This window comes from Arvicanthis niloticus, chromosome 2 (genome assembly GCF_011762505.2).
Source record: "Arvicanthis niloticus isolate mArvNil1 chromosome 2, mArvNil1.pat.X, whole genome shotgun sequence".
NCBI classification, from domain to species: domain Eukaryota; kingdom Metazoa; phylum Chordata; class Mammalia; order Rodentia; family Muridae; genus Arvicanthis; species Arvicanthis niloticus.
In genome coordinates, this window is record NC_047659.1 from 115,079,737 (window position 1) to 115,099,400 (window position 19,664).

A 19,664-nucleotide genomic window follows, 5' to 3' on the forward strand; every position below is an offset into this window, starting at 1 on the left:
AGGTGCTGGCCCCTGGCCATCAGCTGCCAAGGCTGGTTGCATTTGGGGAGCTGTGCTTTGACTAACAGGATTCATTTTCAGTGGCCCAGCTTCACCACCTGTTGCCTGGAATTGATCTCTTTATGCTCTGTGGCCATCTTAATCTCCACAGTAGCCCAGTGCTCTTGCAGATCTGTTCCTTTGTTTTATAGATGGCAGCTGAAAGGCTCACTCTGCATGACAGCATGAGGGATATTTGTTCAAAAAAAAAAAAAAAAAAAAAAAAAAAAAAAAAAAAAAAGCAGCTCTCTATACCATGGTGGATGTAGAGGGAAGGCAAGCTGGTTTGGATGAAAGCAGTGCTAGTTTATTCTTACAGATTTCATCAGATTTTACATGAGGTGGGATTTTAGGAAAAATGAGTCATAGATCAGATGGAAATCTTTCCATTGCTATTTCAGAAAAACCCACCTAGACTGGCTCTGGCTGCCGACAGAAGTCATTGCAGCACGGGACTAAAAAGCTCATGATCATCTTGGATTCATCTGTCCAAGTCAACACATGATGTCATCTGGGCCTTGGCTGCTTGCCTCTTGATGTTGTCTCTGGTCACCTTTGTGTGCCTGATGTGTCCTTATAATTAAAAGCTTTGGCTTTCCTAGCTCCAGGTTCACATTTGCTGGGAGAGAATGGGTGAATCTCATTCCTGTGAACTCTTGCTTGACAGGTCTGGTTCAGTTACAGCCATTTGTCAGAACCACTCATCATGGCCCAAGAGATGATGGCCTTTTATTAATATGTTCATCAGTTTTCCACAACTATAACAAAACAATGGAGATAATGAACTTGTGGAGAGGAAAGGTTTATTGTGCCTCCTACGTTTGGAACTTGGCATTATCAATTGCCTAATTGCTTTGGAACTGTAGTGAGGCCTAGCATCATGGCAGGGCAGACATGGAAGAGCAAAGCTGCTCACTCATGGTAGCTGAGAAGAGTAAGAAAGAGAGAGAAGAGGGGACCAGCATCCCAAGTCTTCTTTAAGGGATGCATCCCACTAGGCCTCACCTCCCAAAGGTGAAGCTTTACGGGGACATTCAAATTATTGTAGTTAACCTACAAGTTCTGTGTAGGCTTCAGGGATGGATAGAACTTCCTGTCAGAATAAGTAGAGTAGATGTGGTGAAGGGTTGCTTTGGGGTTCAGACTGGAAATCTTAAGATGATTCAAATTAAGGGAGAAGAGATGCAAAGGGGTTGTGGGGGAGAAGAAACAAAATTCAGTGTAGCTAGCATTATAAATTTCTCAGTAGAGATTTATCAAATCCGTCTGTTCAAAGACCTTCTGAGGAACCAAAGAGAAAAGGATAACCATGCCAGGAAGCCTATTACCTAAGTGGGTGATAAAAAATATACATGGCTGTCACTCATGCAACCATCATTCAGAGACATATTTTTTATTCTTTGAGAAGCTATGAACTGTTCCTTCTCACTATTAATGCCTGTCTCTTCATCCTTGGTCCCCATCATCCCCCATCATCCCCAAGGAGAATCCTTATCCTTAGGACCACAGAGAGAAAAAAATGCCTTTTATTTCTCCTGCCTCAGCCAGACTCTCTCCTGATGTTTTCATTATTCATGTGACTTAAGAAGAACCCAGGATGAGGTGGGGGGGGGGGGTCTTAGTCTCTGTTCAGTCTCTTCTGCAACAGCAGGATGATGTAGCCTGAGAGGAGATGTAGGCAATTTTGTACTTGTACCCAGAAATAAATTGGAGTGTTTATTCAAGCACAGATGATGGGAAAGGCTGTGCTTTTGAGGAGCCAAGTGATGTAGTATGGTCAAATTCTATTCAATTGGAAGTAAAATGTGAGTTTTTAAGAAAAATGAAGGAACATATTAGTCAGGTTTGCAGGAGTCAAAGGTATTTGCTGAATGGAAAATACAGTCACAGGGGGCACACCAGCAGAGTGTGGCTTAGCTGGGCTGGATGGAGTCATTTGAAACTGGAATCTGCAAATTCTGAACAATGTGAATCCCGTGTCTTTAATACTTTATTATGTGTAAAAAATGATGTATTTTATTGGGGCCTTGTACCTAATTTTGGATTTCTATTTTACATTTAAAAGAAGAACACTTATATAATATAACTTTAGACACTATAATATCCAGAAACATAGATTTAAGAGGTAAAAATAAAAATAAGAATGTGACTTTAAAATTATGTTTTTTCATAGAACAAACTATTTAGATTTTAATGAATACCACAACACGAATGAACATTGTTTTATTGAGTAGACATGACTCAACACACTTAATCATCTTTGAACGTGTGACTTTCCAGAAACATGTGCTTGAAAATCTGACTATTTTGCATTTCATTTAGTATTGAAGCGTAATGGCTTAGATAAGACAGCAAGACACACAGGCCTAGATGGCAGGATCCCACTATAAGTGAGATCTACTAAGTGAAGACACTGACTTTTCAATCATAGCTAGTTATGCAAAGAATCCTCATCCTGGCCCAGCTAATTAATCTGCTAGGCTTTTTTTTAGGTGGTACATTTATGCACTCTTAGTACATGCGTTCAAAACTCCTTGTTTTGGAATGTTTTTAAGTAGATCATACAATTCTACCTAATTTCTTCTGGCTTGGACATACAGACTGTTTTATAATCTACTGATCTTTATCTTCTGGTAAGGAGGACCCAAAATGTCTTAATAATTGCTTTTCTGATGGTCTTGTCATAGAGCAAGTTACTTTAGGAAAGCAACAACTTTCTCACTAGTTATTCAAATGTCATTTGGAAAGATACATGTTTGTCTGTGAATGTCTATGTGTGCTCTCTAAAAATATTGGCTAGGAGAGGACTTACCTGGTAATCATCTCCTTCCCAGAAAATTGTTGCATATTTATCGTAGTTGTCATTTTATAATAGAAAAATGCACACTTCATATTTAAAAATAATTTTTACCTATACTTATTGTGCCTCTGCACTCAAGATTGCATTTGTATGATACTTATGGAACATGCACAGAAATCAGAATTAGAGCAAGGCTTGTAGGAGTTAGTTTTCTCCTCCCACCAGATAGGTTCCAGGGCTCAGACTCAAGTCATCAGGCTGTGTGGCAAGAACTCTTACCCATGGCGCCATCTTACTGGCCCTAACTCACTAGTTATTTTTTTAAAAGGCTAGTTACCATCTAGAAAGGTTTAAAAAAAATGGTCTGAGAGACTAATAAGAAAGTAAGGTATTGGTGCTGAGCTTGGATCCTTGACATGTCAATGGACCATCAAGAGGAAATTGGGCTCTGGGCAGGATGCATGGGTCATTAGAACAATCCTATTTGCTATATCTAGTAGTCGAGTCCATGTCATGGAGAAAGGATTTTGGAATCTTCATCCCTGCATCAATCTCACAGCTACCCTACCTTGGCATTCCCAGCTTCCTTAGAAGCAATTTGAACTTTTTCTCATGCCTTTAGTATCAAACTCTGGGGCAGTCCATTTGTCCTTGTTAGGGACTCATCGAACTTGCTTTTTCCCATGCCTGACTCCCTGAGGATTGGTGAATTGGTGTGCATATGTAATGTGGGACAATGGAGTGGTCAGTATCAGGCTGGGCTAGAAGTTAAAATATTTTGGTGTGTAGTAGGAAAAAATTTGGACCTTTCCTTTCTTTCATTCACTATGGTGAGCTTTCAATCTTGTCTAGGAAGGGGCACAGTTTCTATGATGTGGCTGTGTACCATCCATTTCACAGGAGAGCCCTGGGCCTAGCAGCTTGCTTAGGTCCTCATCCTCCCTGTCTCCACCAAGACTTGATTCTACTGTGGTTGGGTTCTGTTCCTATACCTGCAGAAATGCCAGGTTCCAACAGGCCTATCAACCCCTTTTGCTCTGGTGCTGAGAGGACAGCCTCTCACCATCTGGGAGAAGACTGCATAGCTGGTATGGTCAGGATGCAACATGAGTATTAGATACAGAATCCAATATCCAGCCTTAAGGAGGATCTAAAAATGCTCCTGAATCCCAGCATCCCACTCTAAGTGGGATGGTGACTGGTATGGGTTGATTATCTGCTCCCTCTACTCTGAGCAAAAGGGAACTTCTTCAAAAGGACTGAGACCCTTAACTGTATTCAAATTCAACATAAGTTTTCTGTTGGAGTGGAGACTTATAGGAAGAAGTTTCATCAACCATGAAAGCTGCTGCCTTAGAGTGCCAGAGCTGATGGGGGACACTGGAGGTGTGACTCAGCCCATCAGATTCTTAGGATCTTCTCATCTCCCAGATACAATGTGCACATAGCCTGAGGAAGAGAAGCTAATAGAATCCATGGCTTCCCTAGGGTTTGGAGTTCTTCTCTAAGATACCTGGCATCTCCCCAGAACCCTTTCTGGAAGCTTGCACATATTTGATAAAAAACAAACAAACAAACACCAGTAGACAGTCCACTTAGCCTCAATGTCTTTCTTTCTTTCTGCTGCCTTTTGAGGGCTCACTTTGGTGAGTTGGGCCTTGTTACACATTGCGTTCCTTCCCAAGGACCAAGAAGCAATGCAATGCAGCGGGAAGTTCTTATTTGGAATCTCTGAAGGACTTTGTATTGGAGATGGGGTAGATACAGAAACAAAATGGAAAGGGAAGGATACAGTGGGGAGAGGAGAGAATTGGCCCCAATGAATATGTATAGAAGCCGCCTACGGAAACCTGCTACTTTGTAAGCTGATTTAAGAAATAAGAATAAAGCATTAAAAAAATTCGACAGAAAAAAAAAATCCTCAGGTATAAAACCCTTTCACTTTTAGAAAATAAAAATTGTCTGGCCACCCTCTTGGGATACAAATGGTGGGCCAGAAAAGGGACATTGTGTGGGTAGTAGTGCTGATCACTGGAGACTGCAGAAGGAGGTCTGCTGGCTGCTGGCTTATACAAACTCAACCTCCAACCCTGGGGTGAAGACCTGAAGTACACAGAGTGGAGGCAGCTGTGTAAACTGCAGGGTGGGTATTTATAGCCTTGGTGAGGCCAGTGCAGGGCCAGCCTAGAGTCTGTCAGTGGCCATCATCATCAGTTTGAACCTTTTGTCCTGGGCTGTTTTTTTGCTCCTTTCTTCTTGAATGATGCAAGGGATTGCAGAACTTAGTTTCTGCACCTTCGAGGGAGGGGCTGTTGACATGGTATTTGGGACACTTGGGAATGCTGGCTTTCCACTCCAGGACAGCATCCCAGTCCTCAAGAGGATAGAGTTGTATGTGCTCTCAAAGGGGGACTGTCTGTAACTGTGAGTCCATTCTCACTGGCTCCTAGCACTCTGGGACAAAGTGGGAAAATGTACTATGGACTCAGATATGGACTTGGGTTCTAGGTCGGCTGATCGACGGATGGAGAAAAAGTGTAACAGAATGTGGTGACATGGCACAGGAAGGGAACTTGGTGCATAGGTGAGGGACACACAAGCTGCATTTTACATTCTTCTATTTTCCATTTTTACTAACATATTAATTGCACAAAGTAATGTTTTATTGTGATGTTTTCCGTGTGTGTGTCTCTGTGTGTGTGTGTCTGTGTGTGTGTGTGTGTCTGTGTGTGTGTGTGTGTCTGTGTGTGTGTGTGTGTCTCTGTGTGTGTGTGTCTGTGTGTGTGTGTACTTTGATCAGATTTATTTCCTTGACCACTCTCACTGACCCCTCCCTCTCCTACATTTCCACCTTCACTGCAGTCTTCAATTTGTTCAGGTGTCAGAGGAGTTAATCCCTTAGCAGAGATCAAACAACCCCATCACTTTTCTGAGCCTAAGACCAATATCTGAGAAGGGTTAGAAGACCTGTGCATCAGGCTAGCAGACAAGAGATAGAGTGTTAGGAGTCGGGGTTGTGAACTGAGGATCTGGGTCATGGGGTTTCCAAGAAGATTCATCACTGGTATCTGAAATCCTTGGGGTCTGCATGCTTTGGGTATGGGAAGGAGAACAGGAGAGGGACAGAGAGTGAGAGGAAGGGGGAGCAGGGCGTGCTAGAGTGCAAAAGGGTGAACACACAGCTCTGTAATGGAAACTTGGCACCCAGCCTCCACTTACTTTGCTTCCTCAGTGCATGCAGCTTGGATCTCAAGTTGAGAACCAAGTTTCCTCCTCTGACAGCAGCAGCCCACAACATCTCTGTGCCCCCCTCTTGTCCTTTCTGCTCAGAGACCACAGCCCTACAAGCTTCCTCTACTGGTGACATGTGACACGGAAGCCTGCTGCTTCCCCCACCCCCTTTACCCCCTGCCTCCTCCCCTTTCCCTGACTAATTAGGCCAACATGCAACTTTCAGGGCCTGGCAGTTGAGAAGCCAAGAATGCTGTGAATTAGGGCCAAGTGTTTTTGTTGACATTGCTCTAGTGTAGCTTTGCGGAGCAACCTCTTTCCTGTAGCAGAGAAGTCCAAGGAGCCAGGGAGGTGAGTTAAGAGAGAACAATGCAAAGTGCAAGTGTGGGCACCCTTTGCACATATGCTTCATCTTCCCCTGCCTTCTACCACCCCCACTGCCCACCCTTTGCCGATTCTCTCTAAATGCAAGACTGCAGCAGCCCATGTCACAGATAGCCAGGTTCTAGAAGCTACCGAGCAGAGAGCTGTGCATAGAGTGAGACTACAAGTGTTTGAGTCTTTGGTCTGTGAAGCTTTCCAGCTGTGCTGCCTATCTTCATAGTAGTTTCTGGGGACTGGTTAATAGATGTATGGAGATGGTTTTTCACTCCCCACCTAGTTTAAGGTGGAGGCCCTTTTCCCAGTCTGTCTTATTATCAGCTGTGCATTGTAACCAGGGTGAGCTTCTTCCATCTAAGGATCTGCCAGGAAGGTGGCCTTTGAAGCCATCAAGCCTGGATTCAGATTTTTCTTCTGTTACTTGCTCACTGTGTGATGCTGGCAAGGTGCTTAACCAGGGAATGCATCCACTTCATTTCCTTGTGTGCAAAAGCAGAGGCAGTGGTTCCACATAGATTTATTATGGATGTAAAACATACTTAAAAAAGCTGTTTGCACATAATAGATGCTCAATAAGCAGAATGGCAAAATCTATTGGAAGTGTTCAATATGGCCTTAGATTGCCTATAATTTTAGGCAAGGCACTTCTTCTTTAACTACATTTAATTAGCTACAGAGGTAAAGAGGCCATGAAACTTTCTCTTCTACTAGGAGATTTTTGAGGAAACCAAACTGAACTACAACACTATTAAACTTGGTTCTCACAGAATGTCGTTACTACTGGTATTATTATTAATATTAACATTTTCTCAGACTCTGTACATCATTGTTATATCAGCATTCAGTGGTCATGTCTGTTTTTGTTGAGATAAAAGTCTGTAGGTTTTGGAAGGCTGAGGTGCTGCCTTAATAGTGTCTAATTCCTGAAGATATTGAATCATTATGTTAAAAAATCCTCTAATTTTCTGCTACAATAGCTGGCTTTGCTTTTACATCTCTTAATTGGTATCAGCTTTTCTCTTAGAGTCACAGATCCATGGAAACTTGGCAAAAAAGCTTTGCAAGTCATTGGAAAGAATACTTTTGTTTCTTTGCAAGTCTTCAGGGTCTGTTTGAACCATAAGATTGTAGGTCCATGGAGCACCCTCCTCTGACCCACACTGTGAGAACAGACAGTAGAATGGCTATTCTGCCAGCCATAGCATAATTATTTCTTTAGATACCATGTAAACTGGCAGATATTTAGTACTCTGCCTATATCTGTTGTTCTGAACTCTATTGCTTACTGGCACTGTACACCTTCCAGAAAACCTGCATCTCATTGTCCAAGGTCTTTACTGTGCACTAGAGCTTAATTTGGAGCTGCAAGTCATAGGTTATAAAAGCTAGAGAGGAGGATGAGGAGATGGTGGAGAAGTTAAGAGCACGTACTGCTTCTGCAGAGGACCTGAGTTCAGCTCTTAGCTCCCACATCTGGTGGCTCACAACAGGCTAGAATCCCAGTTCTGCTCTTCATGGGCATGTTCACTGAAATGCTGTACATACCTACACAACACACACACACACACACACACACACACACACACTTTAAAAAAAATAAAAAATAAATCAAAAGAAAAGTTGGAGAATGAATGTTTCTGGGACTAGCCTTAAAGTCATGAACGAGGAGGAGTGAATAGACCAGCATCCTGCTCCCTCACATCTTGAGTATCTGAGATGCCTTTCCTCTGACTTATAATGCTATCAAAGGGGCCCAGTGCTCCTCAGTTATTTTGGCAACTGGCTTGAAGCAGACCTTCCCTACCTTACTTCTCTGTTCCCTGGCACATTCTTCCTGAGAATACATCTGCAAGCCAGTGATGCTCAGTTCTTCATCTTAGAAGCTGTTCCTGACACCTCGCCTGGGACAAAGAGAGCTCCACTGCCCACAGTTTTGATAGTCTTTAACATGGCACATTTATGTTTTAAGACTGATTATTGGAGTTTGTGACCACTGACCTTATTCTTTCTTCGTGAGTTCTTGGAGTTTGGGGGCTTTGTTTCTTTGCTTTTGTTTGTTTGTTTGTTTTCTTTCCTTAGCATCATTTTTAGTCGTAAGATCAACCATTTAGGCTAAACAAGCTATCCAGATAACGTGATTGAACTTTGAAACCCTTTCTTACATGTTCTTTTGAATTTTAGCCAAGCTAATACACACAGCTACAATGGAGGGTCTTTACATTTTGTAATTGCAATGATTGTCTGTTGGGCAGTTTCGCCTCTTCTCTGACTACGGGTGTTTTTCTGACTGGATACATAAGTTCTAGTTAGAGACCTTGACAATTCTAGATTCAGGATTGGGGCTTCATTTGGGAAAAAGCTAAATTTGCTAGCTGCTGATGCTATCTGTAGCTTTTTGAAGTGAGATGCAGATGAACACTGCACTTTTCAGAAAAGTCTAGGACCCTAACTTGTCCATGTATAAGGTGGAAATGGTGATTTCAGCTTGAGCTTACAGACTATTTCTGTGATTTTATAGCAGTTTGGTACTGGAGAGATAATGTTCATACTCTCCTATGTAGCATTGTGAGAATAATGAAGGTAAAATTGTTTGGAAAATTGACAATCACTATAAAAATAGAGGCTAGAAGATGGTGGCCTTTAGCTCTATATTGTGTGGCTGGGTACACTCTATTGTCTGTGGGGCACAAAAATGATGGCCCTTGTCTTGTATTTAGAACCATTTTTCTTATTTTTAAAATATTTATTACTTAAGACATTTTTTAAAATTTAAATATATTTTGATTATATTCTTCTCCCCTCCCCAAGTCCTTCCATAGCCTCTGTCCCTTTCTACCCACCAAACCTTACGTTCTTTCTCAACAAACAAACAAAAACACAGTTCAGTCATTTTTCTAGCCAGAGCTATTCTAGACATTTCAGAGCTGATAATCTTCAATAGTTTCTTTCCCTATTCCAGGCCACTAGAAAGAGCTCCTATGTCTGACCACCTCTATCCTCAAAAAGCCCGTCATGCAAAACTCAAGCTTTCATTTCTCTGTCTTTGTCTTGCTGGATTTGTCCATGGTGTTCAAGACTGTTAATTTTTCTTCCTTGGATTCTTTCTTTCTGCTTTTTATTACACCATACTTTCTTCTCTGCCTCCCCTCTCCCCACCTCACCATACCCTCTTCTCCGCCTCCTCCCTCCCCACCTCACCATACTCCCTTCTCCACCTCCCCCATTCCCCACCTCATGATTCTTTGTTGAATTTGTTTCACCTCCTGCTCTCTGGAGAAATTTTTAGGTCTTCCAAGATTTTCTTTTTATATATTTTTTTCTCAGTGGTCATCACTACACACAGAGATGTGTGTGTGTGTGTGTGTGTGTGTGTGTGTGTGTGTGTGTGTGTGTATAGAGTCTCCCTCTTACTCTAAAACCTACAGAGAATCTATCTGGACTATATCCCTTCCCTGTTTGGGATCTCTTTTGAACTAGCTCTCTTGCCTGTGGTATCATTACCAAGAAGCTATATAATTTCCAAGCTGATAATCTTATCAGCAGAAACTTCAGACTTGACATTCCCTAATCAGGGTGGAGAGCTTCTTCCCTCATGTGCCCTTTCCTCTCTGTTCTTTGTGCTGGCATTCTCATCTTTCTACAGTCATCCCATCCAGAGACCCAGGCATTGTTCACCTTCTCGCATGCCTTCTGTACCCTTCTTTTCCATTCACCTCGTATTTTATGAAATCTTGTGCTGGGGCTTTTATAGGCTGCTGCTTTGGGGATGGTGAAATGATGCCTTAGCTTCGGTTAACCTCCAAGAATCAGATTTTGAGCATATGTTTAACTGCAGTTGGTTTACGTGCGGGACAATTTAAGCAAAGATGGTGGAGATGTAGACATTAGTAGGCTAAAGTAGCTCACACAGACCCAATAGAGTCCGTAGTCTGTATCTCTTCCCAGATCAGTTCTTAATAGAATTATATTTGTCGCTTGAATTGGGCTCTTGTGAGGGTATTAATATCATGGAAATCATCTAATGATTATAAGTCTAGACTGTCTCCCTCATTATTATTGGTTGTTAAACATGTTTTAGCATGTCATTGGGTGTAGGGGATTGAGAAAGAAAAGAGGCAGCCATCAACCAAATATATTTTATAAGAGATTTATCTTGTAGATAACATTTGTTTATTCACACTGCGAGAAACTCTGGGATCCAGTTTAGAATGCATCCCTCACTATCATCCAGCTCAGACAATGAAATATTTAGATATAAGTTCCTTCCTGTTATTGGATAAAAGACTGCTTTTGTTGGGCCCAATAGGATTCAACAGTCAGAGGATGCCCTCAGACGGTTAGATTCAAGACATCTTAAAGGCATTCATGCAGTACAGAGAAAAATAATAGCTCATTAATGCACAGACTCCCAGTGTGGGTAAAGACGGACATTCAGTTGTAAGTGATGCGTAGTGATTTTTTTTTTCCTCTCTAGAACTTGACCTCATGGATCTCATCGGGGACGATAGAAAATGGATGGTGGGGAGGAAGCTGATGCAAGTGAATGATACACTGACTTCTGAAGATTCAGGTCTCCGGAGCATCAAGAACTGCACAGAACCAGGTAACAGTGGTGGCTATGTCCTCACAATGGCTTCCATGTTCCTCAATTATGCCTGAGGATGAGCCATAATTGAGGAGTGTCTCTTCTTTAAGGTCGAATCCGGACAGATTTTAAAGATGTTTAGGATGTATATATCAGGAACTCACATTTGATTCTAACAATGTGAAGTTCCTGTATCTAATGACCTATCTCATCTTTAGTGTGGATAAGCAGTTGTCAATGTGTTCCCAAGGACCTTAGATCTTTTGATATGGAAAGTGTTTCAAGAAGCCATGTATGTCTACTCTCTTTTGGAAAGATGAGTAGAAGGACCTTTCCCTACTATACCAAGCATCTTAATAGTAGTTTCTTAAACAGAAATGGAAAGAATGAAGACTAGATACTTGTATGTCTACCGTCAAAATACTATATAACCTATGGTCCTCAGTTAGCAGGGCTTATGGTTACTGTGTGCTATTATCAATAGCTCACAAGGACCATTTTCAAAAGTCAGTTAAGTATGTAGAAGCTACATTTAATTATAAATGAAAATGGCCATGAAGGGGTTGAATTCCCTAGTTGAGTGGATAGTTGTGTATAACCCCAGAAGCACAGACATATCAAGGACTGGCCTGAACAGGCAGGAGAGAGAATGTGCAGGTTCTATTCCATGGACTCTTGGTGATCTTGTCTGGTAGTCAAACAGCTTTTCAACTCATTTCTTCAATTAATAGGCAAATGATATGTGGGATATAGAGAGACAGGAATTATAGTAGTGGACATCCCACTTTTGCATTTGAGGTGGGAGAAGTGGAGTTAAAGGAGACATTGTGGTGAATACCCTTCATTGAGTTTGTCTCAGGGGTAGTGGAAATTAGATGGTTCTATTTCCTGCTGGTATGGCTTTCTTTGTGATGAGAAGGTAGGCAGCCCTGCTATTAGTGGCATTGCTCACTCTATTAGAAATTGCTTCCTTACAGAGATAGGTGGAGACATTTCAAGTACGTTGGATACCGTTCCGGTGGAAGAAATGATTTGACTTCATAAGTAGCAATAAAAATGCCTGGGGTGATAGATAAAACAAACAAGCAAAAGCATAAGCTTAGCATCTAGTGGAGTTGCTAAAGGAGGGTACAGAGAAGAAGAGATGAACGGTTTTAGGATGAAGCTGGATAGGTGGCAGTGGAAGAGAGCTCAGGCACACGACACAGAGAAGACTATGATCTGCATGTATGGAAATGTCATTATTAAACCCACTACTAGGTACAATTAATATATGTTAACAAAACCTTAAAAATAATGGTTGCAAAGAAATACGGTGCCGGAATTGACACTCTTACTTTACTCAACTGTAGACTAAAAAGGACTAGGATTCAATTTGGGACCGTGACTCAGAACCAGACTGTAGGGAAAATGAGCGTGCCTAAGGCAGAGAGTCCTGTTCACATTCTAACATGTTGGGACTCGCATTCTTCAAGAGCCCCTCCTTTTCCAAACTGTGGGGACCACTCCTAGCCTGAATGCTGTTGCTGTGAAATAATACCCTGGATGATAATATTCAGTGACAATTCAAATCAAATGAATAGGGCTAGTGAGATGGCTCATTGATAAAGAGTACCGGTTATTCTTCTAGAAGACTGTGATCTTAATTCCCAGCACTTACATACCTGTGACTCCAGTTCTGGAAATCCAGTACCTTCTTCTGGCCTTTCCATGCACCAGGACTATGGCACAGAGGCACATCTGTAGATCAATACCCTTGCACATAAAATTCATTACAATTAAGTGAACCAAAATAACATAAAATAAAACATGCAGATACTCCAGATGTTCAGTTGTATTATCTATCTGTCAGATATTCAATTGCTGCGTGTGATTGGCAGCTGTTATAACTGGACAGTACAGGTCCTGCAACATGTTTATCAGCATGGAAGAGATTACTGGACAGGCTGATCTAAAACTTTCAGTGGCCTCTGGACATATTCTGGACACATTACTAGTTCACTTTTAGACATCTCAAGAATGAAGGGTGGATGTGTGTATCTGTGATCTCTGTTTCCAACCTTCTAACCTAGATCTTGGAGTTACACACAAGTTTGAATTCTAGCTTGGAACCTATGGGTTTTGGGCAATATAATCAGATTCTCTTAGGCAGTCAGTTCCTTAGAAATTATGGCAATCATTCTGACCTTTCATGAGTGAGAATTGGTACTGAAGTCATAAAGTATATATAGTTTATGGCCCCTTGTGTGATAGTTGTATAGTAAGAGTTGACTTGCAAACTTCCCATGTCACCTTGAAGGTGTTCCTGTTTCCATTTCAGATGAGTTATGATGCAAGATTCCATAGAGCCACAATTCCATAGCCACCTCCCCACCAGAGATGGCCAGTCTTAGTCTGTCAACTGCTCACATTCTCTAGTGGTCCAGAGATGAGCAGCTGGTCAGCTGGACGGTGAAAAGCAAGTACCATTATCCGTAACACAAGCTTTGAAGATGGTAATAAACACCATCACCTCTGCTGACCACTAATAATGATGTGATCAAAACATGCCAGAAATGCATGAGCTACCTGGCCTAGTGCCTTCCCAAGATGAAGAGATAGATGTATGAGACCAAAATTAAAAGCCAAATCACAGGTAAGGCTGTGATTTAATGTTATTAATTTAATAGTGCTGTCAACTCCCATTCTGTGGGGCTATGTCTGAAGACCCCTAGTGGATGTCTGAAACCACAGAGAACACTGAGCCCTGCTGTAATATATGTGTATATGTGTGTGTATTTCTTATATATACATTCTATAATAATCTTTAATGGAGATGAATAAGGACTGCTAATAAAATAGAACAATTATATCAATACACTATAATAAAAGTCATGTAAGAGTTATGCATTGCTCATATCTGAAATTTTCCATTTAATATTTTTAGACCATGGTTGACTGCAAGAAACCATGGGAAATGAAACTGTGTGTCAGAACGGGACACTGCTGTGTTCATCTCTATGTCTGAGTTTAGCTGGAGTGAGCTGTGGCAGGTCCATTCACCCATCATTGTTCAGTTTCCTTTAAGAGATTCTGAACACAGTGAATATCATTGTGCTGGTTGAATACAGTGGTGTCTGCTCTCAGAAGTCTTAATGTAGGGGCTAAGAAGGGAGCCTGTGGTTTTGGGACTTATTCCCTTTCTATTTGTGATGCCAGAGTGCCTCTGCATTGATAGAGACGATGGTTCTCTCTGTCCATGGAGAGGTGATTGTTTGTATAGACACTTGAGCATGCTGGGTGCCAGCTGAGCTGTAGCCATGTGAACCATGGTGTCAAGGTCATGGGCAGGAGTTGATGTAACATTTGTCCCAAAGCTCAGTCCGTTACTGCTTATGTTGTCAGTTTCAAGTTTTCAGTTCCAAGACTGTGTCCTTGGAGACTCTGTTTTAGATGCTGTTAGAGGAAGCCTATAGATTCAGGATCTGGACGTAGAATTGGGGCATTTACTTCCCCCCTGGTGTTATGGAGCTGCTTGTGTCTCAGCGGTCCATTTCTTCAGCTATGAAATAGAATGCCAGCTTTCCTCCCTTCCATTACACAAACCCACTAATTCAGAGAAATTTGAAGAATAAAGACTCAAAATTCTACTCCAAGTCAGCCCCTTGCTTCTCTTAATAACTTCCTTGCATTTGTATAGTTCCACGAAATCTTGACCTTCTTTTCCCTCCTCCCCCACCCCTTTCTCACCTCTCCCCCTCCTCCGCTTTTCCCTCTGCTTATCTTTCCTTCTCCCCAAAGGTTAACAGCCTAGAACACCCCATTTGCAGGCCAGAAGAAACAGAGTACATGACCTCTTATGAAATAGATGTTATATATAACTGGTCTTTCAGCATTGGGGTGTCTTACTCTTTATATGATACTTGCCACTTTATGAATATATTATTTTAGGCATTTTTGGTTTTTACAAAATGGCATATTTAGTCACCCCTGGTTTTAGTGGAAACCTATCATTTTTTTCCCTCCAGAACTGAGTAAAACGACTGACCTCCAGGCTCCAATTTTTTCACACAATTGTTCCAGCTCGCTGTGAATTTTCGAGGCTGTTTTCTTAGCCTGACACTGCCGATTTCATCTGAAGTCTGGAAACATATTGCGTTTTTGGCAAATAACACTTGAAATTGTTTACTCAGATGATCTATTAAGAAAAATTTCACTTTGAATAAATTTGATCCACAGAAAATTAAGTTAGCTAAATGTAATCTTGAGGGCGGTGGACAACAGCAGCAGAAATGCATTTTTTATAATAATCTTGTGTACACTTGACAAGATTTTATTTATACACTTTTCAGTATGCCTCCAGAAACTTCTATCTTCCCCTTGTTCTCAGTTCTTTGATATTTTATGGAAATGGATCTTTTCTTAAGGCATTTCTCTCAAACATTGGAAGGAGAAAAGTAGTGAAAGAGACAGGCTTTGGTGTAAGGCCCTTCAGACAGAGGATCAGCTCATGGCTCACTCTGTCCCTTGGCTTAGTTGGATCTAAGGTTTGTGGAGGAAAGAAAGACACCTTGACCTATGTTGCAAGGCCAAGCTGAGGTTGGCAAGAGACTGTCTTAAGGGAATGTGTCAAGAGATCAATTGTTTGTGGACTGATCAGAAATTATATAACCTGAGAGTTAAATGGGAATTGGAATAGCAGATGGGGGCCAAAGGAAACAAGATGACGTGGGTTCAGGGAGTAGGTATGGTGGGAGACAACAAGAACTTAGACATAAATGGGCAAAATCCATACAAGGTTCTGACTGAACAGCATATCAAGAAACAATAACATCTGAGTTGACTAGTTTAATCCAGGACTGGATATGACCAATGTACAAAGCATGAAAAGCCACAGTTTGTAATCTTTTACATGAAAGATCAATATTCAGATGGGAATAAACAACTGACCCAAAGGTGATGGGACTTAGAAGCCAAGTGGGGCTCCCCCACCATAGATACTCACTGTGCAGATATGCACAGACAACCTGACCCTCACATTATCTAGGTTGGACAAATGGGAACTTAATGCTGACTCAAATACAAGCTTATGTTTTTCTGGCAGTTACCTTGTAACTTTGTAAGTCTGAACAGATAAAAGTTCAAAAGAATACATTGAATATATTTCTATCAAATACATAAAAAATTAGGAATAAGCAATTATAACTACTTCAGTGTTATCATTGCTGTATTGAACCCAGAAAAAAAATAAAGTTTAAAGGCTGAAAATCCATACATTATTGCTCAAGTTCAAACAACTTTAATTATTTTTGCAGATGTTTCTCTCTCTCTGTCTCTCTCTGTATCTCTCTGTCTCTCTCTGTCTCTTTCTCCTTCCCTCCCTTCCCCCGTGTGTGTGTGTGTGTGTGTGTGTGTGTGTGTGTGTGTGTGTTGCCCAATCACTCTCTACCATATTCCCTTGAGATAGGGTCTCTCACTGAAGTGGAAGCCATTTTACTAGACTAGGTTGCCAGAGAATTCCCCAGGCTCCTCCTGTCTCTAGTCCCAGTGCTGGGTTTCCAGGTTGACAATGCCTGGCTCTCACATGGGTGCTGGGGATTCAAACCCAGGTCCTAATGCTTATATAACAAGCTCTTGCCCCAGTGAACCATCTTTCTAGCATTGTGGCTACAGTTTTCTTAATGATTCAAAAAATAACAGCTGCTTACATTCCTACACAGAGAAAATTAGAAACTAATGTGATGTGCTTTTTAATTTTTGTCAAACTTTTCTGCTGAATTAGTTGGATGGAGTAATAGCTGCTATCAGAATTTGGGGCTTTACACCAGAGACATTTCTTTCTTAAGCATAATTCTGCTCCCTAATTGACTTTGTCATAAGAAGTGATCCATGACCTTCTGGTCCTATTGCCGAAAGGTTTTTGTGTCCCCAAATGTGGCTTCCAAGACCTCATGTGAAGTTTCTTCAAGTTGAGGATTCAAACCATGGAGATTGGGCATAGCAGGATTGGTCATCTCTGCTCAAATTCTCCAGGCCAGAATTCAGTCACATGACAAGGAAGGTTACATACAGTATGAATATTAGCAGCATGTAGAAAAAAGAAACAAGTCTGGTGAATAGCTATCTGAATCCTACTACATTAATTTCTTCCAAAGTTAAGAAAAACTACTTTTTTTTAATGCTTTTTATAACAATGGTGTGCTGGCTAGCTTTATGTTAACATGACACATATTGGAGTGGAGGGAGCCTTGGTTGAGAAAATATCTTTACAAGATTAGTCTGTAGGCAAGCCAGTAGGACAGTTTTTAGTGATTGATGGACATATGGAACTGTAAGCCAAATAAACCCTCCTCAACTTGCTTCTGGTCATAGTATGTTATCATAGCAATAGTACCCCTAAGTAGGACAAAAAGCAATGCATGTCACTGTAGAAAAATCATAATTCAAATTAATGTCTTCCAAACTCAGCTTCAGCCCTTGGTTTCATCATGACAGTCTTCTCCTGATCAACTGATGATTCTCCTTTCACCCTGGGAGAATATTTTTACTTTTATCACTGAGGAAGAAATTTACCCAGGTGCAAATTACATATTTTCACCAGAATAAAATGATAGTTGTTTTCAGGTAGGTGGGATCATTAAATGTATGGGGAGAATCTGAGTTCTGGTGGAAATTATAAATCCCGGTCTATCTTTTTCACCTCTTTGATGTTACATGAGGTTTCCAAATTCTCTGAGCTTCATTGCTTCATGTAAGGGGCCACTTAAAGAGCCACCTTCATAGATTGTACAATCACTATTGGTGTGAACTTCAGACCTGTTGGGTCCTCCATGGTCATTGTCTGTACATAATGAGTTGCCTCTCCCTTTATCTTCTTTACCAGAAATGAAAAAGAAGTCAGGCTGACAGGAACCATTTATAGTCAGTATACTGTCCTGCAGACTTATTAGAACATAACCACAGTATTAGGATTGCTTGAAGGGTGACTAGAATTTTCAGGTCAGCAAGGCACATCACTCTCACAGATCAAGCAGCAAGAAGACAAGAGATAGAGGGACTATTCAGGAGACTTCTGACTTGAGGAGGCCAAAGAGGCCAGTTTGGGAACAAACAGGATGAAAAGAGGTGGGAGACTTTCTACTCTGTAGTCATTACAAATTTAAAAGACTTGGGCTCTGCTGGGAAAGGGCCAGCTTTTGACTTTGACATCCTTTCAGATCTTCAAGATATTTAATTGAGATCTTTCTCTTTTTTTAATATACCATTCTCTAACCTAATCTGGTAAGTAGTGTCTGGAATTCTTCTGAAAGGCAGGCAAAGGCTGATAAACCATCCTTTGATGTAAGGCTTTTGGGAGTCTATTTGTAAAGCATGTTTGGATATTCAGAGTATTTCATGTTCATTAGCTTACTGGAACAGTTTGGCCCTTGGAAAAAAAATTCATTGAGATCCGACTTCCAGCTCATGGATGACTAGCCTATAATACCCATTTAATAAGTAAATAATAAATTATTCAAAGTCCAGACTCACAACTGTGAGGAGAATTCAAGGGATTACTACTCCTAGTCTCTTTCAAATCCTTTTCCTTAAAGTCAGTCTCAACAAACAAGAGCCCTTGGGTAATAGGGCCCTGTCAACTACATTTTATGATAAAGTTTTGTAAGAAACACATCACATTTATAAGAAACACATCCGTTTATGCATGGTCAACGCCTACTCTTGTCTGTTAAGGCTTAACTGAGTAGTTGCAGACTACAAGGTATACAAAGCCAAAATTAATTATTCTCTGGCCTTTCACAGAAGTGTTTCTTATTCTCCCTGTGCTAGACCCTGACACTGAAGTCTCACGTAGCCTGAAAAGGAGGTTAAACCAAGAATGAACCTCTTAACTTCCTCTCTGTTCCTGACCCCGATCATTCCTATGCCACATTAAATATATCTAATATAATCCTCAGTGGTAGAAGGATGGCGAACTACGTTTCCTTTCCTGTCTCCTCTATTCAACTCATAACGTAAACCTCCCTGTCCTTCAATATTTCTCTGTTCTTGAATTGGGAATATGTTTCAAATTTCGGGAACACGTTTCCACTCTCTAGAAATACTTGAGAACCATTGTTCTGGACTGGCTCCTCAATTCATGGCTTCTGCTTTCCTGTAATCATTACTCTCTGAATTTGTTTCTCCCTTGGGCCTGAGAGTGAAGCTTCAATGGAGGGTCGGATTCAGGTATATTCGCCCATGTCACACATGGACAGTTTCCCTAAAGCTTATCTCTTGGGCATCTCCAGAGCAGTAGGCAACATCCTTACCCTGTGAAGAGACCATAAGAACAGGAACAGAGTAGTGGGCATCACCTACTTTTGGATTCAATAAACTGCTTCCTGGCTGTGTTGTACCCTTGGCTATATCCATGTCGCCTATAGCATGTCTCCCTCCTGGCCAATGAGTAAATACTAGTTCATGTCTTTAGCATTCTGGGTCTTATTTCTCTCTCCTCTGTCATTTCTGTAGCAGATATATATATATATATATATATATATATATATATATATATCTTTGTTACTCTTTTGAATCTCACACTCATAAATTCTCTTTTTGCACAGGTCACCTTATAAATCCTGAGTAGAATTTAACTGTGTATGTATGAGG

At 41.1% G+C, this 19,664-nt stretch overlaps 1 protein-coding gene across 2 annotated transcripts in view; it reads left to right on the forward strand.

Moving 5' to 3' along the window:
• Positions 1-19,664, forward strand: part of Slc24a3 (solute carrier family 24 member 3) — a 452,844-nt gene that overhangs the window by 57,115 nt on the left and 376,065 nt on the right. Inside the window, exons 1-2 of one of the 2 annotated variants that reach the window (XM_076929900.1) lie at positions 6,313-6,421; positions 10,926-11,054. In XM_076929900.1, coding sequence (XP_076786015.1) covers positions 10,937-11,054 — 118 coding nt within the window. In that variant the 5' untranslated portion in view covers positions 6,313-6,421; positions 10,926-10,936. Of the gene's footprint in view, positions 1-6,312; positions 6,422-10,925; positions 11,055-19,664 lie in introns of those variants that run through there. The other variant, XM_034495053.2, reaches the window with a different exon arrangement.